This window comes from Rousettus aegyptiacus, unplaced genomic scaffold (assembly GCF_014176215.1).
Source record: "Rousettus aegyptiacus isolate mRouAeg1 unplaced genomic scaffold, mRouAeg1.p scaffold_m13_p_3, whole genome shotgun sequence".
Classification (NCBI taxonomy): domain Eukaryota; kingdom Metazoa; phylum Chordata; class Mammalia; order Chiroptera; family Pteropodidae; genus Rousettus; species Rousettus aegyptiacus.
The window spans coordinates 125520437-125545329 of NW_023416306.1; the positions used below are offsets into that span (position 1 = coordinate 125520437).

General features: G+C 35.0%; 1 protein-coding gene across 1 annotated transcript in view; it reads right to left on the reverse strand.

Moving 5' to 3' along the window:
• NEDD4 (NEDD4 E3 ubiquitin protein ligase) overlaps positions 1 to 24893 on the reverse strand; it is a 95338-nt gene that overhangs the window by 59119 nt on the left and 11326 nt on the right. The window contains exons 2-5 of the mRNA XM_016158379.2: positions 23740 to 23813; positions 17927 to 18005; positions 17790 to 17828; positions 1251 to 1304 (exon numbers count right to left, since the gene is read on the reverse strand). Coding sequence (XP_016013865.2) covers positions 1251 to 1304; positions 17790 to 17828; positions 17927 to 18005; positions 23740 to 23813 — 246 coding nt within the window. The remainder of the gene's footprint in view (positions 1 to 1250; positions 1305 to 17789; positions 17829 to 17926; positions 18006 to 23739; positions 23814 to 24893) is intronic.

Genomic DNA, 24893 nt, shown 5'->3' on the forward strand with positions numbered 1-24893 from the left:
GTGGCTACTACTTGTGAGGTTAGAAAAGGAGATGCTATTGGAAGGGGGTACAGGGGGCTTTTTGAAGATTGTGGTAATGTTCTACTTCTTAAGTTGAGTAATAAAGAGCACAGATATTTGTCTTATTATTTAAAACAAAGATTTATATTATATAGACTTTTTCATATATACATTTCATAATTGAAAAACTACCAACACTAAATTTCACTTGGTCCCATCTAGAAGGAAAACATCTGTACGGGGGAGAACATTCCCTATTCTGTAGCAAAAGCAAAAACGCAAACAAACGAAAAAAAATCAAATCATAATCTGTCACTCGGCCTTAAAAAATGAGATTGCCAGTTAGTGATTAAGCCTCCTTTGGCAGCAAAACAGCCTCTTTGCTTATTATGATGCTAATTAGATTTTCTTTGCAATACTTTCATAGTTACTAGCATAGTTATCATTTCTTGGGGTGGGAGTGTGTGAAAAAACATGTTATGTAGTCTAATACTAAAAACATATTCTTTTAAAAAAAATTCCAGTGTGTTTGTTAGCTAAAAAAAACTGTTAACTTCTTTTTTTGGTGCTACTGTTTAATCACCAAGTTCTGAACATAATAACTGTTCTTGTACCTTCATGTTCAAATCATAACAGGTTTAAATATAAAAGTAAGATGCTAGAAGGTTTGAAATAGGATCCCAAAAAGACAAAATTAGGAGAATAGGACTTGAAGTTAGTCTTTAGAAAATCAGAAATAAAAACTGTCATTAAACAATATAAAATCAGGTTTAACTTTGCTTTTTGCCTCTATAAGAGCCGGCAATCCTTTATTTTATCGGTATTATTTCCTTTGATAAAGAGTGGCGATAAGAGAGTGGATAGGATGTTGTAACTGGATATAGGTAACTCTCTAAAATCCATGGAGTGAGGAGGCACAGCCCCAGACACTCTGGACCACCGACCAGGGTACACGGATGAGAGTGAAGGGAGGCAAAACAAAGAGGCTGTCTTTCTAGTCATCTGTCATGACTGGCGTTGAGTAAGACCTGACAATCGGGAAAGGTGCCAGAAGGAGGATGGAAGGGTAGACTAGCACCTAGAAGGAGAAAAAAAAAATTGTATCCACCTCACCATATTGCACATGTTGCACAGTCTCCATAACCACCCTGAATCATTTCTCACATCACAGATTCCCAAACCACTTTTCCCTGCTGCTTTGCTGAAATATACCCTGGCTTCATATTTCACACAAGTATAATATTACTTACCAATCGATTTTCATCAAATACTTCAAAGAGAAGCCGGTGCTGCTGCGGATGGACCTAAGTAAGGCAAACACAACCTTTCTTTAAAAACCAATGAACAACAACCTACAGGGACTGAGAAGTAAATGCTTGAAAATGTTGCTATTTCCCAATCCCAAGATATTATAAATTATATGAGATACTTAAGACAAAAGCGGACCAGTCACAGGTCATCTAGTTTACATAACAACAAAATGGATTTGGTTGCTTATTTTTCCAATTTTTCTAAAAATGATTAAAATTTCAAAAAACTTGTTTAAATGTTTGGCAGCACTTAGAAATATTGACTAGATTTTTAACCTCTTATCAATTTTACTCGTTTTTTATTTATAAGGTTAGAACTACCCAAAATAGATGCTGATTTTGATGGGAATCACTGTTCTGAATCTTTTTACTACTGATTTGATAAAGGAAATTGTTGTTTCTACTGTAAAAAGCACATAAACAGTAAAGAAGTATAAACTGAGTTTTCACTTATTGTTCATATTTTCCACATGAGTAAAAACTAACACGCAAAAAAATTAACATGTTGTATTTTATTTTTCAAAGCTGGTGCTGTCATTTTTGCTGAACTATTTCAATATCAAGTTAAAATTTACCTAATATCTGAAATAAGTTAGAGAAAGACAAATACCACATGATTTCACCTATATGTGGAATCTAAAAAGCAAAATAAATGAACAAATTCATGATACAGAAAACGAATTGATGGTTGTCAGATGAGAGGGGAGTTGCAGGGATGGGTGAAAAAGGTAAAGGGGTTATGAATAAAAACTGCCAATTGTAAAGCAGCCACAGGGACATAAAGTACAGCACCGGGAATATAATCAATAATACTGTAATATACCATGTATGGGGTCAGATGGGGACTAGACTGACTTATCAAGGTGATCTCTTTGCAAGTTATATAAATGTCTAATTACTATGTTGTACACCTGAAACTAATATTGTATGTCAACTGTAATTTAAAACTTTAAAAACTTATTTTAAAAACTGCTTAATATCAAAGAAAATATTTAATAATTTTTTATACTAGAGGTTAAAATGTGTGAGATAATAGAAAAATATACATACATATATATACATACATACATACACACATTGGTCCCTGCCCCCAGTTCCTGGCACAGAGCTCCTAAAACCCTTGTAATTTCCTAAGTGGTGGGAGCACTTGGAACATATTTTGTTCTAATATTTGGTCTCTGACCCCAGTTCCTGACCTAGGGCTCCTGAAACCCTTATAATTTCCTGGGTGACAGGAGTGTCTTTTGTTCTGAAGTGAATTTTGGTGGGCTCTAGGATGAGGGCTGGTCACCGGAAAGAACAAGCCATAATTAGAAGTTTAGAATTTTCAGCCTCAACCCTCCATTCTATTGAGAAGGGAGGAGGTTTAAGAATGGAGTTAATGATCCATCATGTCTACATGATGAAGTCTCCATAAAAAAAAACCAAAGTACGATGTGAAGAAAGCTTCTGGGTTGGTGAACACATCCACATATAGGGAGGGTGATATACCCCAGCTCCACAGGGACAGAAGCTCCTACCTACCCTCAGGACCCTCCTAGATCTCACCCTACGGTCCCCTTCACCTGGCTGTTCATTTTTATCTTTTATTATATCCTTTAATATGGTAAGCATACGGAAGTGTTTCTCTGACTTCTATGAGCTGCTCTAGCAAAATAATGGAATATGAATAGGGGATCATGGGAATCCTAAATTTGTAGCCAAGTCAGACAGAAGTTGTAGGTAACCTGGGGACCTACTACTTTACACTAGGATCTGAAGTGAGCTCAGTCTTATGGGACTGAGACCTTAACCTGTGGAATCTGACGTTATCTCCAAGAAATAGAGTCAGAATTGAGTTAAAATATAGGACACCCAGCTGGTGTTGCACAGAATTGCCCAGTGTAGCAGAGGAGGGGGAACCCTCCACACATTTGGTGAGCAGAAGTGTCAGTATTGAAGTGTTCTGAATGAGTAGTAAGGAAAAACACGAGGGGTGGAGAACTAGATTTATTTTCTCTATGATAAATATATTTCCCCACTGAGGCTAATACAAGATTATGCATAGGTTGATTTTTCCCCATGATAAATAATATTAAACACTGTGATAGTTTAATACTTTGCTTTCATGTCAAAAATACTGATAATGTCCTATGAATATGACAGATAACTAGCCCAATGTCTACTCTCCCTTTCTTTTAAGAACATAATCCTAATTTTACCTGCAGCAATGTGCCCAGAGCCGCCATACTGCATAAGTCTGGGGGAAAGTTTTTTTTTTTATTTGAAGTATAACATATATTCAGTAAAGTATAATGTACACTAAACTTAAATATATAGCTTGATGACTTTTTATATATGTGTACTGTATCATCATCATCCAGATCAAAATAGCAAACACTCCATTCTATTTTATGTATCATTTTCCATTTGGATAGTGCCCTCTGGACTTTTTTGACATTGAGACTCTGAAAATGTCTATCTAAAAATGACTCCCTTGCACCTAAAGGCAACCAGAGAGGCCAATCTGATGGCAGTCATAGGATGGGACTCCTGGAAGAGTTCTTTAAATAGGGCGGTCTTAATTGGAGAGATGTTCCTCTTTCCCTTTGCATTTCTCTCTCCTGCCTGGAACTTGGGTGGGGTAGCTGGCACTCCTGCAGTCATATTGTAACCCGGAGCCACTCTAAGGATGGAAGCCCTAATCAAAGACTAGAAACAATAGGGAAAAACAGCTTAAGACTATAATCTCTTCTAAGAAGATGTAACAGAAGTTTTGAGGAGAGGAAACTTGAGCTGTAACTTGAAAGATGGGAAGAATCTGAATAAGAAAGTATAGAGAACATCGACAACAAGATTACATAAGGAAAGGCTTGGGAGCAGAACGAGCATGCTCTAAGATCTAATGGATAAGAACCTTTTTCTATTAGAAAGTGCTATGAAAAATTTGGTTAGTTAGGGTACAGCCATGCTGAAATCACTGAAATCTAAAAAGAAGTTAAGGCTTGATTGGCGAGAAAGAAAATTACATAGGTCATATGTAAATATTATTTTGTCAGTTATACGTAAAATGAATTGAACGAGAGAGAGAAGAGAGAGAGAGAGAGAAAGAGAGACACCAACCCTGGAGTCCATTGGAACTGTGGTCCAGTAACTCAGGTATGAAGCGGTGAGAACTCTGCTTGGGACTGTCCCAGTGAGAACAGGGAGGAAGACAAGGCCACGAAAAACATTTTGAGGGAAAAAAATCAGATGTCTCGCTGTCTGTCAAAGTATCTAGTAGACATGTAGGCATCCAATATCAATGATGAATATTCTAAGAAAATAGGAGTACTATCTAATCCAACAGGCCACAATTAATAACTTCATAACAGGACTTCCTACCGCAACTACTTCTCTTTTTAATCTTTCCTACTATAATTGGAGTGACTTGCCCTAAAAGACAGTTTGGGCCACCTTTACTTTCCTACACAAAAGTTGTTCTTCATGGCTTAAAGAATAAAATCCAAAACAGCATAGAATAATGCTTCTTGATGAGTTCAATTTGCCTTTCCAGCCTTGTCTCCTACAACCGTACTCTCCTGCCCACTCAAATAGACTAGAAACAGACTACTCACTGCTTACTGAACAGAATTAAACCCTAATGACCTAAAACACAGGTTAAGCAAACTATAGCTTGTGGGCCAAACCCAGTCAGCCACCTGCATTTTTTTTTTCTTTCTACAGAGCATGAGATAAGAATTTTAAAAATATTTTTAAATGGTTATATTTTCAATGAATACATTAGTACCTACATAATAGCCCCAATTTTTGCCTCCTGGCTCACAACACCTAAGATATTTACTATCTTGCCCTTTAAGAAAAAGTCTGCTGATCCCTGACATTCACTGTGTGTTATCTATTAATTTCTCTCTACGTATCTAGAATGGTACTGACATCCTTCAAAGATGTGAGAAAACAGTCACTCAAACCACTTTGTGTTCTGTGGTTTACATGAGGAGTTCTGGTTAAGAAATATAGAATCGGTCTGGGAAACTGTGCATCTAACTCGTTGGAATCCTCAAATGATAATACAGAGGGAAGAAAATTATTAAATAAATTATTCACACAAAAATTTCAGAGCTGAAGGGAAACAGTTGTCTTGAAATTGAAACGCTCAGCAAAGGCCCAAACAACGAATTTTTAAAACTGTACACACAAGGCATATCACTACGCTATTTTAAAACACTAGAATAAAGATAATTAACAAAGTTTTCAGAGAGAGGAGGATCACCTCCAAAGGAATAAGAATCCAACTTTTCAAAAGCAATGCTCAGAAAAAAAATTATTTTCATCCTAGAATGCTGTGAGGGGCCAAACATAAGTTGGCTATTTACTCATCTATCATAGCTGGAAGTTAATTTGGGACATGGATGTATGAGCTATTCAGCAATATGGAAATAATGACAAGAATAACAAAAATAAACAGTTATAAATGTTTCCTTCAGGGAAGCGTGGAGGATGGAGAATGAGACTCTAGAGTTGGTTGCTTTTCATTATAAACTCCATAATACTATCTGATTTTTAAGCTCTGTGTGAATTCTATGATGAGATGATATTTAAACAAATTTATTAAAAATAGGAGTAAATCTATGGTCACAAAAATAGTTTACAGGGTTATATTTATAGAAAAGATGAGAAGGAACAAAAATAAAAATTCTAGTAATAGGTTTTTTGCAAAAAGGATAAATATGAAAATCCATAAATGCATAAAAGAGTAGAGAGAAAAAAAAAGCTTGTCAGAGGAGTAACCAAAATTTCAAAGAACAACAAAAGTATTGGTAAGTGTCAGTTTATTCTATGGTGCTCATGAAGAACCTGAAGTAAGTTCCTGGAAATTTAGCTAGTGGATTCAGGAAAAAAACAAGTAAGCATGTTTTTAAAAATAGCTTTATTGAGATATAATTCATGTACCATACAATTGACCCATTCAAAGTATACGATTCAATGGCTTTTAGTATATTCAGAATGTGTAACCACCATCACAACTTTAAAACATTCTCGTCATCTAAAAAAGAAACCCATGTGCAACTACTTTAGCAGTTACTCCTAGTTTCCTCTCAACCTCCTCAGTCTGAAGCAACCTCTAATCTACTTGCTGTCTCTATAGGTTTGCCTATTCCAGACATTCGATGTATGTGGAATCACACAATATGTGGTTTTTTGTAATTGGCTTCTTTCACTTAGTAGAATGTTCTTGAGGTTCACCCATGTTGTAGCATGCATCAGTACTTCATTCTTTTTAATAACTAAATAATATCCCATCGTATGTATATATGTATTTTGTTTGTCCATTCATCTGTTGATGTACATTTGGGTGTTTCTACATTTTGACGTTAATGAATAATGACGGTATGAACATTCGTGTGCAAGTTTTGTGTGGACACATAAGTGCATCTAAAAACTGTAAAAAAAAAAGTTAAATGAATTAGATAAATATTTTATAAGCATAAAGCATTATATAAATAGAAAGTATCTTGGCATTTTTATATATATGTTTTATGTCTTTCTACTTTGTTCCTCTGTACAGTTATAATCAACAATATAAACATGAATTATAGATACACAGTCAGGGGAGAAACCCAAACAGTAAAAATGATATATAGTGAAGTATAAATCTCTTATCCTTGTCTCGCCCTCAGAGAAAATATTGTGAACAGTTTCTTAGGTCCATCCAGAAGTATTTTCTGAAAATGCCAGCATAAAAGAGGCCATTTTTTTCTGTTTTTATACAAAAAGGTATATCATATACACAATGTTCTACACTTTTGTTCTTTTGTTTAATATATTTTGAAACTAATGCTGGATCAATACATATACTTCTCTTTTTAAACAGCCGATGTATATTTCATTGTGTGGAAATACCATAATTTACTTAGTGCTTTATTAATGGAGTGCCCCCTCTTCTTCCTAGCCAATGGAATTCTTATTTTATTCAAATACTGATGACAGTGTGAGTAAGGGACAGAAGTCCCCTCCCCACCCCCAGGGGCTATATCCTGATTCCTCTAAGCCCTCAGGGTAATGCCATTCTCCTTACCAATGATTGGGTTAGAAATACTCACATGACACAATTCTAGCCCAAAAGATAGGAATCAAAGTCTCCTGGGGAAACTTTTAGAAAAGTTTTAAAAGAGACACGTGAAGGAAAACTCCCTTTTCTGCCACTGGACATCATCATGTCAGGCTATGACATTTGGAATTGCTGCAAGCATCTCATGACCATGGACAGAAAGCCTAGAGAATCCCAGAGAGCCTGGGTCAGACATGACTGCTCAGCTGCTGCAGTCACCACCCTTCCTCTCTGCATGCTTCTTGGTGATTAGAGATAAGTGTGTTTATTGTTTAAGCCAAGGTTAGCTATTACGTCAAGTCTGTTACTTGAAACTGAAAGCATCCCAAAGGATACATTTCCTCAGCGGGCCTTTCCTAAATCCTCTAAACTTAGGGAGTCCCCTAACTTCCTTAATATTCCCCTGATACTCGCTCCTTAGCACCTGGTTTTCCCTTTCATGATGCTCAGCGCACTAATAATTATTTTGAGAAACTTGTTCATAGGGGTCCACAGCAGACAGTACGCTTCACTGAGGGTGGGGACTGTGGCCATCTCGTTAACCAGCATTAGCAAAGTGCCTGGGAAACAAGCATAGAAAAATATCACACAAATTTTGTGTGTATATCTGTGAAGGTGGATGAATATAAATATATTGACAAAAATACCAGAAGATCAAACAATCAGTGGTGGTTTTATGAAGATTAAATTATGGTTGATTTTTATTTCTCTTTATAAAAATATCTATAATGTACATGTTACATTGCCTCTGTAACATAATACAAAGATATACACAATCATATACACATTATATAAATATAATATGATGAATATGAATGCTAAAGATACAAAACGAGCACCATGGGGGTATAGGGAATGGCATGGGGCTCCTTTTCAGATGCTCACACACTATGCTCATGCATAGAGTACATATGTGTATATTAGAACTAATGTGATTTCTTTCCCTCCTATAACTTGCCTCCCTTAGCCTCATCTGAGAAGCTATAAGTGTAGATCTAATTATAATTTGATATTGAACATTAACTTCAATTTGTAGTATCCCCTATTTGTTAATCTGCCAGTAACAGTTTTCCACAAAAACTTTCTTTGAACTTCATGTTTTCTCAAAGATATAAGGGCTCCCTTCAACTTCTAACCACAATTTCCATTTGGCCAAATGCCTAACAACCAAGTTTTTACTGTAGTATATTATCTCAATAGACATTTTTTATGTGAATACATTCAATTGAAAACATTATGTCCTATGTATAAATAATGATATAAATGACAAAGAGGAAAGTAGGGGCCCACACATAATAATTTCCTTTATATAGAAAGTACTAAATCACCATATGTTTTCAGTTCTTTATCTAGCTGTGATGAATTAGCAGTGATTCACACAAATTGATCTAGTTATCCTTGCAATAAATACATCTGCAAATTTCAGATTGAAATAAACGTGCTGCCTGTGATCACAGAATAAAGTAATGCTGGTTAGAACACTTAGTAAAAGTAAAATCACGGTAAAAGAAACAATGAGTAAAAGGCGATAGAGTCCTGAGCCTGGTTTATCATTTCTAAACGACTTTGTTTCTTATTTTTCTGGTAACATCTCTAATTCAAAAGTATACTGAAACCTACATAATTTTATTAACCAATGTCACCCCAATATATTTCATTAAAAAAGAAACAAAAAAAGAAAAGTAGTACTGACTTTCAAGCATCTTTTCTAATCGAAAATCGAAATCATCAAAAATAATGGAAAGATTGTTAAAATTTTATATTTTTAAAAATTTTAATTTTAATTCTGCTAACAGAATTAATATTCATATTGGTTTGCTATTCATATTGGTTTGCTATGTTTTTGGCCTTTAAAGAATTTTTCCATTTTAGCTAAGTTGTTAAAATTATTGCCATAAAATTGCTCATACTATTACCTTATTTTTTTGTTTGATGGACATTCCTTTTATTCCTGATATTGGTCATATGAGTTTTCTTTCCCCTCTCTCTTATTTGAACTAGTTATAGCATAATAATTTAATCATCTTTTCAAAGAACCACCTTTGATTTCATTTATTTTCTCTATTTTTCATCCATTTTCCATTTCATTGATTTCCATTATTTCCTTCCCTCTACTTTTTTATTTTTTTTTTTTTTTTTTTTTTTTTTGCTTAGGGTAGAAACTTAAGATCATTGATTTGAAATATTTTTTCTTTTGTACATAAGTTTATGAAGGTGTAAATTTTTTTGTAAGCGCTGAATTAGCCCATCCCATATTTTCATATGTTATGCTTTATCAGTCAGTTAAAATATTTTCTAAATTTATAATTTCCTTTCTGATCCATGACTTATTTAAAATATGTTGCTTAATTTCTAAATATTTGTGGATTTTCCAGATACATTTGTGATGCTGAATTCTATTTTAAGTCTGCTGTAGTCAGAGAACATAACTTGTTGAATCTCAATCCTTTTAAATGCTGTCAGACTTGGCCCAATATATGATCTACTTGGTAAATGTTCCATGGGCATATAAGCAGAATGTATATTCTTCAGATATTAGATGTAATGTTCTATACATCCAAATAGGCTAAGTTGATTGATAGTGTTTTTCATATCTTTTATGTACTTTCTGACTTTTTTTTTTTTTTTTTTTTTTTTTGCCTAGCTGTTTTATAGATTACTGAGAGAAGAGTAATAAAATCAACTATTCTGGACTGATTTATTCTCTACTTAATTTTGTCAATTTTTGCTTCATAATTTGAAGCTCTTTTATTAGGTACATACAAATTTATGACTGTATGTCTTCTTGATAAATAAGCCTTTCTATAATCATAAAATGTCCCTATTTATCTCTGGTAACATTCTTCACCCTAAAGTCTACATCTTCACCCTAATGTTAATATGGCCACATCAGAATTTTGTTTGGGGTTTTGTGGCTTAGTGTTTACATGGTATAACGTTTTCTGTACTTTTACTTTTAACCTGTCTGTGTATTTATACTCAAATTGTATCTCCTGTAAACAGCATATAGTTAAATCTTGCTTTTTAAAAAAATGACTGAGATAGTTGACTTTATGCCCATTATCTTTCTATTTATTTTTCTATTTGTCGTTATTCCTCTTTTCTTCCCTTTTATTTTTTTAAAAAATTACTAATCGAGTATTTCTTGGTATTCCATTTTATTTTCCTTATTGAATTTTTACCTATAATTTTGTTTTAATTTTTTAGTGGCTGCTCTAAGGATTACAATATGCATCCTTTAATATCGCAACTGTAACAGCCAGAGTTGAGCCACTTGGATGTCTTTCAGATCTCTTTCAAGAGACCCTGCATAGTTGATTGAAAGCCCTCAGCTACCCATGCACCTTTGAATCTACTTGTTGTGTTCTCCTTGCTTTCTCTCCAAAACTAGACACAGTGGGGGTCTAGAGCCTGGCCATTCTTGCCCAAGACAGGACTTCCCTAGCACACGACCTTTGCTTGGTAACTCTTCATTAACTTGGCTGAGATATTCTCAGAATGGTGCTTGCATATCTAATCCCATTTTGGTGTCTGCTTCTCAGAGGGCCCAAGCTAACACAGATGGTATGGGTAGTGGGGTTTTAGGACCAGACCACATATACCTAGCAGGCAAGGAACTCCCCATCCTGAGCTGAATGTGGGACACATAAAGCCCCAGGCATAAAATAGTGGCTCGGTTCCTAAAGATTTCTCAGGTGGTGTCCTGGAGGAGTGTCCCAGTGGAGGAGAACACCCTTGCCAGAGTGATATTTAAGGCACTTAGAAGAATGAGCAAGAATAATGCCCACGAAAACAATGAAGTTGCCTAGTTATTACTCTTCTGTATTGAAGACTTACGGAGAGATAATGAGAAAATAAGGGCAGTTAAACAGCTAAAGATTAAGTATGAGAGACAGAGGGCCTCTTTGGTAGCTTATAAAGAAGACTGCATCTCCTGGAGTAGAAAAAAGGACCTAACTGGGGAGCAGACTCAAAGTTGACAGAGTTTCAGAGCTCAGAGACATTTAAATGTTCAGCCATTGCAGGTCAAGTCAGGGCCCTGGCAGGGAAAATCTGGGACCCTGATACACAGGATAGGAGGATCTGGGTGGATGCTCCGAGATGTCGGTTCCACGGGTCCCTGAACTCTGAGCTTGCAGAGTAGCCCATCCCTCTGTAATAAGAGCAAGCACTTCCCCTGTGCAGGAAGACACTGCAGAGGCTTCTCCCCCGCAAGGAAAAGGGTTCCCTCCTCGGGAGTTTCTCTAACTTCTATTCTAGCTACCAAGGTAATAACCAGTGTTAACTTCCAGCATAACCCAGCTGGGCCTGATATAGGATGAAAGAAATTACATAGGGAAGAAAGTAAGAACTAAACAACATATACTGGAAGGAGTCAGAGAAATACCCCTGGGACTAAGATGATCAAAGGAGCAGAAACATAAGACTGGATAGCAAGATTTCATTGATTTGGGACTTAACATCCTGTCGAGGGCCTCATGAAATGAGGCGAACTTTTTGCTGGGGTGGCTCTCAGAAGCCTGAAAAAATAATGAGGCAAGTGGAAACATCTGAATTTCTCTGGCAGATGGTAGGGGAAGGAACAAAAAGGCCAATAAAAGTGGACATGCTGGAATAAAAAAAATATATATATATATACACATACACACACACACATATAATATATATGTATATATTATATATATATATATATATATATATATATATATATATACACACACGCACATTCCATGAGGCCAAAATACATATCAGATTTTTGTTACACGGGAGGCCCAAAGGACACACAATTTACTACAGTCATTAGGCATGTGCTGGTGAGAGGGGCAGCAGCATCACCAAGAAGTGTGGTGGTGGCTCTCTTCTGCATGTCAGGACTGATGGTAGGAGAGGTGATCACAGAGCTGGGCTCCTTAATAGCCATGAGAGGGGATGATCCTCCCCTTTTCCAGTAACAGAGGCAGCTAGTGGCATTTCACTGTCAGAATCAAGGGGCTACAATTATTGTAATGGCTGATTAGGTTGCAGGGGAAGTAAAGTAGACCTGACTTGACATGCAGAGTATAGAACACGGCACCCCTGGAGGCAAAACTTGCAGGTAGCCAATGAAGGTGCTGCTTCACATGTACAATCAAGATAAGACAGCAGTGGAGAAGCAGGCAGCTAAGGGCAGTTGACTCGGTTAGTAAAAAAATCAGAATCCCTTGTCTAGTTCTCCAGCCTGAGCCAATTTCTAATCCAAAGCTATTGATTGAGGAAGTGACCTAATCCTCTGAAGGATTCTGCTTCACTGTAGGAAGTGTATATTGTAATGATCCCTCCCTTCCTCCTCCAAAAGGACTATGGCCATTTATTTGGGTGATTGTATATTGGGGGAAATGAATACTCAGACATATCGAGCACTGTTGGAAACAGGTATGTGCTGATACCTAGAAACCCAAAGCATTGTCATAGCTTCCCTTATTAGGGCAAGGACTTACAGGGACTAGATAATAAATGGAGTCCTGGCTAAAGTCCGCTGGTTCTGTGGATCTGCTTGGTGATCATTTTCCTGGTTTTCAAGTATGTAATTGGGACAGACAGACTGGAAGCAGGATTCCTCACACCACCGCACTGACTCCATGTTTATGGAATAAGAGCTCCTAGTGAGAAGGTCAAGTGGAAAACTCTGAAACTGTCCTCCAGTTTCAGACTGTCCTCCTTGACCAGAGGGTCAAGATAGTAAATCTAAAACAATATTGATTAGAAATGACAACAGCACAAGCAACAATGACAAAAAATAGAAATTGAATATCATCAAAATTAAAAACTGTCATGCTTCAAAAGAAACCAATAATAACATCAAAAGACAGCCCACAGAAAGGGAGAAAATTTTTGCAAATTGTGTATCTGACAAGAAGCTTGTAATCTTGAAATATAGAGAACTATGACAACTCAACAACAAAAAAGACAAATAACCCAATTATAAAACGGGCAAATAATCTGAATAGACATTTCTCCAAAGAAGATACATAACTGGTCAATAAGCTCATGAAAAGATGCTCAACATCCTTAGACATCAAGGAAATGCAAATCAAAACCACACTTAGATACCACTTCGCACTCACTAGGAGGACTATAGTAAAAAGACAGATAGTAAGTAATGCCGAAGATGTGGAAAAATCAGAACTCTCATACACTGTTGATAGGAATGTTAAATGGTAAAGCCACTTTGGAAAACAGCAGCTCCTCATGTGACCTAGCAATCTCACTACTGGGTACACACCCCCTCATGAAAATTTATGTCTGCACAAAAACCTGTACACGAATATTCATAGTGCCTTTACTCATAATAGTTAAAAACTGGAAAGAATCCAAATGCCCATCAATTGATGTATGTATAAAGAGTGGTTATCCAAACAATGGAATATTATTTGGCAATAAAAACAAAGTACTGATATACACTACAACATGATTGAATCTTGAAAACATTATGCTAACTGAAGAAAAAACCAGACACTAATTGTATACCATTTATAGGAAATTCCCAAAATAGGCAATTCTAAGAGACACAAAGTAGTTTGGTGGTTGCCTGAGGGGCAGGTTTTGGAGAGAATAAAAGGGAGTGACAGCTGGTGGGCATGGGGTTTCTTTTTGGGATGACGAAAATGTTCAAAAAATGATTTTAGTGATGGTTACACAACTGTGATTATACTAAAAAAACACTAATTGTACACTTTGAGTGAGTGAATTGTATGTTATGCGAATTATATCTCAAAGTTGTTTAAAAAACTAAAATATTGCAACCTTGTGGGAATGTCAGGATTCGTACCGCCACTAAAGACCTAAAGTATACAAAGGTGGCTCCTATATTTTCATTTAATTCTCCAGTCTGATCCCTGCAGAAACCAGACAGACCCTGTAGAATGACATATACGCAAGCTCAACCAAGTCATAGCTCAAACTGCCTGCTGGTTCCTGGATCCAAGGAGTGCAGAGTGCCCTGGAAGCAGCTGTAGACTGGTTTGATGGGACCTGACTATGTCCCATGGAAAGACTATGCTACCTTTGAGGACTTGGACCTCTAACTCAACAGAACCCAGTGTTCCAGGGATGAGAGCACACAGTCCTCCACAGGGTCTTTGGCAACCGTGGTAAGTGGGCCTCCTGCTTCTACTCCTTTGTTCCTGGACCCATGTATACTTTCCATTGTGAACATAGCCTCCTCCTCTTAATGAATAAACTGGCACCCCATCTTTGTAGAGTATTGCCTCCAGATTGGTGCTTCAGTTGTGCCTTCGGTAGGTCATTCCAGTGCTCTGTAAGGATGCCTGCTTCTGGATAGTGTGGCAGGTGATGTGACCAAAACATCCTATGGTCACGGACTCATTCCTGCACCTCCTTCTCTGTGAACGGGGTCCCTGGAAGGATGAAATGTTGGGTGGATTTCCATCCCTACAGAACAAACATTCTGTAAACCCCTAGATAGTTGTGCTAGATGAGGTTCTGCAGAAAGGAAGAGCAAACCCATACCCAGAAGTAATTTGAAGACAAATAAATGCCCCTTTCAGAACGGAAAGGGTCCAATTTAGTAAACAGCACAAAATGGCTACGGTCATGAGGGTTAATGAAGAGTGTGCAGTTTTATCTACTTATAAAGTCTGGTTCTGCTATCAGGGTAATACTGGCCTCATGAATGAATCAAGACATGTTCCCTCCTCTTTTATTCTTGGTAAAACATTATGTAGAATTGGAATTATTTATTCCATAAATGCGTGGTAGAATTCAACAGTGAAACCATCTGGGCCTGAAGTTTTCTTTGTTGAAAGGTTTTTAACTTCAAATGCAGTTTCTTTAAGAGACAGAATTTATTTCTTCTTAAAATTTTGGTAGTATATGTCTTAAAAAACTTGTCCATTTTATCTAAGTTATTGAATATAGGCAAAGGGTTGTTATAGTGTTCCTTATTGTCCATTTAATGTGTCATTTCCCCTGACTGCTTTCAAGGTTTCTTCTTTATCTTTGATTTCGGCAATTTGATTATGGGTCTGAACATGGTTTCCTTTGCATGTACTCTGTTTGGATTTCACTGAACTTCTTTAACCTATAAATGTATGTCTTTCACCAAATTTGGAAAATTTTGACCATTATTTCTTCAAATATTTTTTCCACCAATGTCTTTTTCCTCTTCTGAGACTTCAATGACCCAAATATTAGACTCTTAATATTGTTCACAGGTCTCTAAGGCTTTACTAATTTTTTTCAATCTTTATTTCTGTTCTTCAAATTAGATAATTTCTACTTATTATCTTCAAGCGGTATCTTCATTATTCTTTTTACTGCTACTCCATTTTATTATTGAACTCGTGCAGTGATCTTTAAAATTTCAGATAACATATTAAGTTCTAATATTTCATTTCATTCTTTTTTTATGGTTTCTATGTCTCTACTAAGAATGTCTATCTTCCCACTCATTACAAAAGTGTTTATGTCAAAGAGCATGGCTATAATATTTATAATAGCTGCTTTACAGTTTTTACTGATTATTCAAATGTCTGGGTAATTGTGGGATTTGACATTTATTGATTGCCTTTTCTTTTAAAAGGCAATTTTCATAGTTTGTTGTATGTAAAATAATTTTGGATACATTTTGAATATTATGTTGTGAAACTGGATCCTGCTAAAATCCTTAATAGCTTTACAGTTGCTTATACCATCAGGTTAAGTTCAATGCACTATTTCAGCATCATGGCTAAAATTAGAAGCGTCAATTTTTTTTTTTTCGCTCTTGCACAAAATAATAATAGCTGAATAGCTCCTTTAATTTGATAAATAATAAAAATCTATGTTTAATGAAGAAAAGCTATATCCATTCTCATTAAAATCAAGAACAAGACAAATAAACATCCATCACTATTAAGACTAAACATTATTTGACATATGCAAGCCAATGACATTAGAAAAGAGTACAAAAAAAATTCGGTGGATTGAAAACACATATTTCTAAGAACAATGCAATAAAATATGTAAAATAATAAAAGTGTGAATAAATAAAAAACTCAACGACTCAGGAATTTTAAAACTCTTGCCTAAGCAATAACTTGTGCCAAAGAAGCAATCAGAACCAGAGGTTATCAAATCTGGAATTCATTTCAGTGAAAGTAAACCAGAAATTTAGCTTCATTTTTCTCCATATGACTATCCAGTGGACTCAATACCACTTCCTCAAGAATCCAAAATTTCTAAACTGATTTAAAATATTTTTATGCCACACCAAATAGAGTCAGGGAGATCCTTCTCTAAAGAAGAAAACCAGAAGCACTCTAGTTGGTGCTTTTGGCTGGATCTTCAGTAACAGCTTCTCGGAAATTTGCTTTAGCTGTTTCTTCCCTTCTAATTCACTTTATTAAAACAAAACAAACAAAACAAACAAAATACCTTCAAAAGTGGAATATAGAAAGTGGCTTCTGTTTTCCTGACTGAAATCAAGTGTGGCACCATAGAGGCTAGTGTTTCAGTAACTGTCAGCTATGTCAAATGCTGCTAAAAGCATGAGTAAAATGAGATTAGATTAAAGTGGTAGATAAGATTAGGTGACTTTGGTAAGAGTAGTTTCTTTCAAGTGATGAGTTAGACTACAGTGGGTTAAGGAATGTATTAGAGAAGTAAAAATGAAGAGGGCAGTCAACTCTTTCAGGAATGTTGGTTATTCAGGTGAACAGAGAAATGAGTCAACAGCTAAAGGGGAATATGAGGTCAAGGAATAATGTTTTAAGGATGGAATACACAAATGGGAAAACTATATATATACCAGTATTACTGAAATGTATCTCTACCACTGCTGGTAGGGTACTATCTGACATCAGTAAGAACTCTGGCAGATTGGTGCAAGGAGACATTCTTAGTTTGAGAAGCCTGAAATAATTGCTGACTGGAGTTTGTTCTTATGGTATGATGAGGCAATGTGAGGGGAAAGGCAGGAAAGTGAATGAAGGCTGTAAAAGAAGAAATGTATCCACTTATTGGTAGGCCCTCATCATCTCTTCCATCAGTCTACTTAATAAGTGACCAGGGAGACACAAATATTGCATCATCTTTAAGGAAAACACCAAAATCTGTTGAAGTGGAATAGACTACAATATAGCTTCTTAAATCAGAATTAAATTAGAATAAGATGATTCCAGGTTTACAATCATCTTTACCTTTTCATTACCTTACATATATGTTTTTCGTAATAAGCTAAATGGTTCCAGGACTATGTTTTCTGGGGATACCCAGATTTAACAGTTTTTAAATTTTTAAAAATCTAGACAAATTCTTATAAGATACATTATAGAATATTATAAGTGAGAACTTATCATTCTAAACTATGAGAAAAAAAATTTTGCTCTTTTAGTGAAATGCATACTTACTTTGAATAATATTTCTTCATTCCATTTTGGATTCAAAGTCTAAAAGACAACAAACAAAGTGTCACTAGTTTTTATATTTTGTCATATAAAAATAAAATGGTGTATTTAAAGAATTTTTGAATACTGCTAAGTCTAACCTTTTTAATGGTTTTCGTTTGTACACTTGTTAAAACTCCATTCATTGGGTCATATAACGTCACTCTCACATAAGGATCACTGTTAAAATTAAAAAAGAAAATTAACTGTTGCTTATTCCCAAACTCATATTACTCAAACTATAAAAATCACAGAACATTCCTTGTTAATAATTTCTACAATTATTTCCTACACTTCAAGGTAAAGGTTCCTTAGGTATTGGTAAGTAATTATAATTTTTACATCTTGTTAAAAAGCTAAAGAACCATGTTAGTGAAACAGACAAAAAATTTCAAAGAAAATGTTTTAGTCACAATTTAATGATTTACAAAATAAAGACAAAATGTTTTCAGTTCAGAATAGTTATCTGTCATGCAACCTCTTCTACAAAGAGTTGTGGAGAAGGAAAAATAAAGATTTTTGTCCATTTTGAATTGTTTTTATTGTATGATTGAGTTGTAAGAGACCTTTATATATTGTGGATTAAACATGTGAGATACATCTTTTAAATGTATTTCTTCTCCATCTGTGGCTTGCCTTTTTCTTTTCTTTACTGTGTCTTTCAAACGACAGAAGTTTTTAATTCTGAAATAGTCCATTTCAACAATTTTCTTTCTTTTATGGTTTGTACTTTTTGAGTCCTAGTCAAGAAATTTTTGAGTATCCCAGTAGAGCAAAGATTTTCTCCAATGTGTTCTTATAAAAGTTTTATGACTTTAGCTTATTAATTTTCTATATGTTGTGTGGTAAGGAATGAGGTTTATTTTGTTCCATACAGATAACCAGTTGTTCCAGTATCATGTATTGAAAAGACTATCCTTTCTCTTGAATTATCTTAACACTTTTTGTCAAAAAACAAACTGACCACGTATGTATATAGAGTGTGTGTGTATGTGTGTGTGTGTGTGTGTATTTCTACACTCTATCCCATTCCATTGAACGATACCTTTATCTATTCTTATGTCAATATTACTCTGTCTTGATAAATATAGCTGTATAGGAAGCCTTGAAATTAAGTAGTATAAGTTTTACAATTTTGTTATTTTTCAAAATTGTTTTGGCTATTCCATGTCCTTTGACTTTCCATAAAAATACTGAAATTAGCTTATCAATTTCTCCAAACAAGCAGAATGGGATTTTGATTTGGGACTGTACCAAATCTAGTCAACTTCGAGAGAAATACCACTCTAACAATATTAAATCTTCCAATCTAGGAATTTGGCATATTATCTAGTGATTTATATCTTCAGTTTTCCTCAGTAATGTTTTCTAGTTTTCAGTGTATGAGTCTTGAAAATATTTTGTTAAATTTATTTCTAAGTTTTTATTTTTATGCTATTGTAAATGGAGATTTAAACATTATCTAATAGTTCATTGATAGGATATAAAAATATAACTGATTTTGATACAATCACTTTGTATCCCGTGGCCTTGTATCTTATCAGTTCTAGCTTTTTTGTAGATTCCTTAGGGTTTTCTGCATACATGATCACATTGCCTACAGATAATTTTTTCGTTTTCAGTCTGCATTACTTTTATTTCTTTTACTTGCCATATTATATCACTTGGACATCCAGTACAGTGTTGCATTAAATGTGAGAGCAGACAATGTTATCTCATTCCTGAGTTTAAGAAGGAAACCTTCAGACTGTCACGGGTGAGTACAATGTTAGGTACAGGTTTTTTCCACAGATAATCTTAATTGGGTTTAGAACATTCCTATCTCTCTCTAGCAAGGAGTTTCTATCATGAATGGGTGTTAAATTGTCAGACGCTTTTTCCGCTTTTATTAAAATGACCATGTCTTTTTCTTTCATTCTTTTTCTTTTATTATCTCTCAAGGAGTTTTTCTATTTCATCTAAGTTGTGCATGATTCTTTATTAGTATGAAGTCATGCGCAATATTCTCTTTCTGTCTTTTTCATTTCCATAAGATCTATAGCAATATCTCTGCTTTAATTCCCATTATGGTAATTTGTGCCTTCTCTCTTCTGGTATTGATTAGTCCAGCTAGAAGTTTGAAAATTTTATCGATCCTTTCAAAGAACAAGCTTTCGAAGTCAATGTTTTTTTTCTACCATGGTTTATTTTCCATTCCACTAACTTCTGCCTTTACCTTTATTATTTTCTTCCTTCTACTTACTTTGGAATTAATCTGCTTTTCTTTATATAATTTCTTAAGATCAGAACTCAAATCATTCATTTATATCTTGCTCCTTTTCTAAGTTAAGCATTTTAAAACTCTAAATTTTCCTCTATATATTACTTTAGCTGTACTCTATAAATGTTGATATTGCTATATTTTCATTTTCATTCTGTTCAGAACGTTTTCTACCTTCTCCTGTGATTTCTTCTTTGACCTAGAGATTATTTAGAAGTATATTGTTTTATTTCCAAATGTTTAGGTTTTTCTAGATATCTTAATGTTATTGTTTTCAAACTTAACTCCTTTGTTATCAAAGAACATCCTGTATATAATTTCAGTCTTTTCAAAATTCCTGAGACTTGTCCTGTGGCCTTACACATGACCTATGTTGGTGAATGTACAATGTGCACTTGAACAAAATGTGAATTTTGCTGTTGTTTGAGTTATTATTTTAGGGTCCAATATATTATGGCAGACAGACTCCAGGGTAGCTCCTATTATCCCTACCTCCTAATGTTCATGCCCTTTGTGTTGTGTTCCTCTTAAATGTGGGAAGGACCTACAAATTCTAATCATACATAATGGCGAAAGTGACAAAGTATATGTGATTGCATCACATAAGATTGTAACCTATCTTGCCAGGACACTATCTCCCTTGCTAACTCTGAAGAACCTGGCTGCTAGCTTGTGGCCTGCCATATGAGGAAGGCCATATGACAAGAATCCTAAGGTGGCCTCTGGCTGACAGCCAGCAAGAAACTGAAGCCCTTAGTCTGGTAGCCTGCAAGGAACTGAATGCTGTCAATGACCACACCACATGAGCCTGGAAGTGGATCCTTCCCCAGACAAGCCTCGGATGAGTCCACAGCCCTGGCCTATACCTGATGGCAGCTTTGTGAGAAGCAGAGGACCTAGTTAAACCAAATGGGCCTTCAGACTCACAGAAACTATGAGATAATAAATGTGCATTCTTTCAGCTACTAATTTTGTGGTCATAATAATTATGCAGCAATAGATAAATAATACATGTATGATTTATGTTGGTGAATGTACCATGTGCACTTGAGAAGAATGTATTTTGCAGTTGTTAGAAACAGTGTTTTTTAGGTCAAAGTTGTTCATAATATTGTTCGAATTTATGTTTTTGTTGATTTTCTTTATCTAGCTGTTTCATCAATTACTGAGAGAGGTATTAATGTCCCCAACTATGACTGTGAAATTTTTTAACTCCCTTTAATTCTGTCCAGTTTACTTTCATGTATTTTCAAGTTCTGTTAACAGGCACATACAAATTTATGATTGTTATATCTTCCCAATGAATTTATTTTATTTTTATGTAATGTCTGCAAGTAATTCTTTGTGTTAAAATCTATTTTACCAGATATTAATATATCCACTTCAATCTTTTTATTCTTACTGTCTGCATGGCATATTTCTTTGCATCCATTTTATTTCAATTTAGCTATACCTTTATATTTTAAGTGTATCTTTTATAGACAATGCAACTGAGTATTGTTTTTCAATCCATTCTAACCACCTCTGCATCATCTTTACCTTAGACCATTAATGTTTAATGTAATATTAGGTCTACCTGATTATTACACTAGGTCTACCAATTTATTGGTTTTCTATTCTTCCCCCCTCCCTTTTTTCTTTTTACTGATTACTTGTTCTTCCTTTCCTAGCCGTCTGGTTATTTTATTTTTTCAAGGATTTCATTTTTTAAATATCTATTGTTTTTTTAATCTGTAATTTTTTTACATTATTTTTAGTAGATCATTTAGGTATATGCCCTTTATTTTTTATTCCACTTACACTTAATATTGTGCCACTCTACTAAATCGGTCCATAAGCCACAGCTATCCCTGTCCTTTATGCTATGGCTATTATATATATATTCCATCAACATATAATATTAATCCTGCAAGACAATAACTTGTGATTTAAATATGCATACGTTTAAATTTTAAAAGCTTTTATGAAAACGAGAGGTCTTTTGTATGTTCCCATATATTTACCATTTCTAATACTCTTTATTTCTTTCTGAGGATCTGAGTTTCCATATTTTCTATTCTTTTTAGCTGGAAGAATATCCTTTAGCTTTTCTTATAGTGCAGGTCAGCTGATGACAAGGTCTCATAGTTTTCTTTCATCTGAAAAGGTCATTATTTTGTCATCGGCCAGCAGGATATTTTCACTTAATAATTGACAGTTGTTATTCTATTTTTCCATTTTCTTCTGGCCTCTATAGTTTCCTATGAGAGGTCAGTCTTTAACTGAATTGTAGTTTCTGGGTATGTAATATGTCATTTTTTTTCACTTTCTTCGGTCAGGATATTTCTTTATACTTGGCTTTCAACAGTATGACTACTATGTGTTTTAGTATATTCAGCTTACTGTTTACCTTGCTTGGTATTTTTAATACTATATATTTTTACCTTTCATCATTTGGGAAAAAAATGCCCATTATTTCTACAAAAAATGTTTTGCCTCATTTTTCTCTCTCTCTTCTATTTCTAAGACCCTAATTACACGTATGTTAGGCTGTCTGACCTTATCAAACAAGTCCCTTAGGCTCTGTTCATCTTTTAAAATTTTTCAATCTTTGTCTCATTTTTTAATTAGGAAATAATTTATACTGATTTATCTTTAAGCTCAATTACTTTTTCCTCTTCATCCCCATTCTTCTGTTGATTACATCCAAGAACTTTAATTTCAAATATTGTATTCTTCAGTTTTAAAATATTCATTTTTTATGGTTTCTGTTTCATTCCTGAGGTTTCCAATCTTTTGATTTATGTGAGTATATGCTCTTTTCTCTACTGAGAATGTGTTCCAATTTCCCAGTTGTTTATATATCATATAATTCTGAATTATATCCTGGACATTATAAGTGTTAGGTTGTGGAATCTGGATTCTGCAATTTTTCTCTGATGAGTATTTGTTTGTTTATTATATTTTATCCTGCAATTATCTTCTTTGGACTAGAACCAAAAACCCTATTTATTGGGCAGTAACTCTGATCTCTAATCATATCTTTTGTCTTTAGCTGAGTTGGTTTGAATCTGCTATCAGATGTGTGATTCAGGGTCAGCAAGAAACATCAGTAGATTAGTTTGGGAATCTCTTCAACAGTTCTTTCTCCTCCAGAATCCTCACCATTGCCATGTTTTTGTTTTTGTTTTTTCCCCAGATAAGTCGTCTAGCTTTCCAGACCATGAAGACTGTAATTTTTTCAGGTGCTGGCTCCACTTGGCCTCAGACTAATTCATAAAATTGGGAACTCAGTACAATTCCTCACCTCCACACATGGACTCCCTACTAGGCTTTGCCTGCTCTGTTCATTCTCCATTGCCTTCAGGTTGCTGCTTTTTGTGTTATACTCAGAGTTTATGGTTGTTAAAGAATTAGTTCTGTTAGAATTTTATCAATGCCCAGAAGCAGAATTCATAAATGTATCTTACGACTACCACCGAATTGTACCTTTGTCTAATTTCACAAATTCAGTAATTCAGATATCAATGAATTTAGCAAACTACCATGAAATACTGTTAACCTCTTACAAAAATTTACTAATAATATTATTCAATTTTTCATCTAACCAAAGTTTAGAAACAATAATTAACAAGTGCAAAGTTTTAAAAGTATAACCCAAATTCATATACTTACCTAGCTCCCAAGATATCTTTCTTGGCAAGGCCTATTCCAGCTATAACTTTCACCCTCACAATTCGGGAATTTTCCTAAAATACAAAAATGGATATTTATTTTCATGTACTTTAAAACTTATCTAAGGGACATATTTTTATATATATATATATATATATATATGTATATATATATGTGTATATATATATATATTCTCAAATAAAGTAATCAGGATACTAAAATTAATTGAAGAAATCTTTTTCAAGAATTAATTTGGTTAAGGGAATTCCCGCCCATCCCGGAGGTCAGTGGAGCCCCAGAGTGGTGCAGCTAACAGAGCCGAGGAAGGAGCAGACTCCCAGCACCGGTGCATGCCAGCGCTCGGCAGGTAGACAGGGTGGGAGGGCAACTGCAGGGGTCTGCTGGGCCCCACCAGGCAGTATCTGGGTCCCAATATTTGAGAAGCAGCAGGAGCCTCTAAAGAGCCACGCACAGTTTCTTTTGAAAATGGGGATACTGGACTTCAGGTCAAGATGGCAGAGTAGGAAAATATTGTGCTCACCTTCTCCCATAGCCACATCAAAATTACGACTAAATTGTAGAACAAACACCCTTGAGAACTTAGCTGAACAGAAGTTCTGTAACTTAAAGATATAACGGAGACACCACATGGAAACTAGTAGGAAGGGTAGAGACTCTAAATGGGCTGGTCCCACACCCACATGTGGCAGTTGAGAATCGGGAGGGATATCTCACACTGAGGAGGAGGGGTTTTAAAAGCATCAAGAGAAAAGCAGTTAGTAATGTACAAGGGAACTCCCATAAGACTGTCAACAGGTTTCTCAACAGAAATTTTGCAGGCCAGAAGAAACTGGCGTGAAATAGTCAAAATGATGAAAAGCGAGGACCTACAACCAAGATTACTCTATCCAACTAGGCTATCGTTTACAATCGAAGGAGAGATAAAGAGCTTCCCAGAGAGAAAAGAAAGCTGAAGGAGTTCATCACCACCAAACCAGTATTATAAGAAATATTAAAGGGACTTCTCTAAGAAGAAGAAAAAATTTAAAAACTATGACTAAGAAAATATCACGAAGAAAAAAAAATTCTCACTGACAAAGGCACACACATAATAAAAGCAGTGGATCAACAAACACTCAAGCTAGTACAAAGGC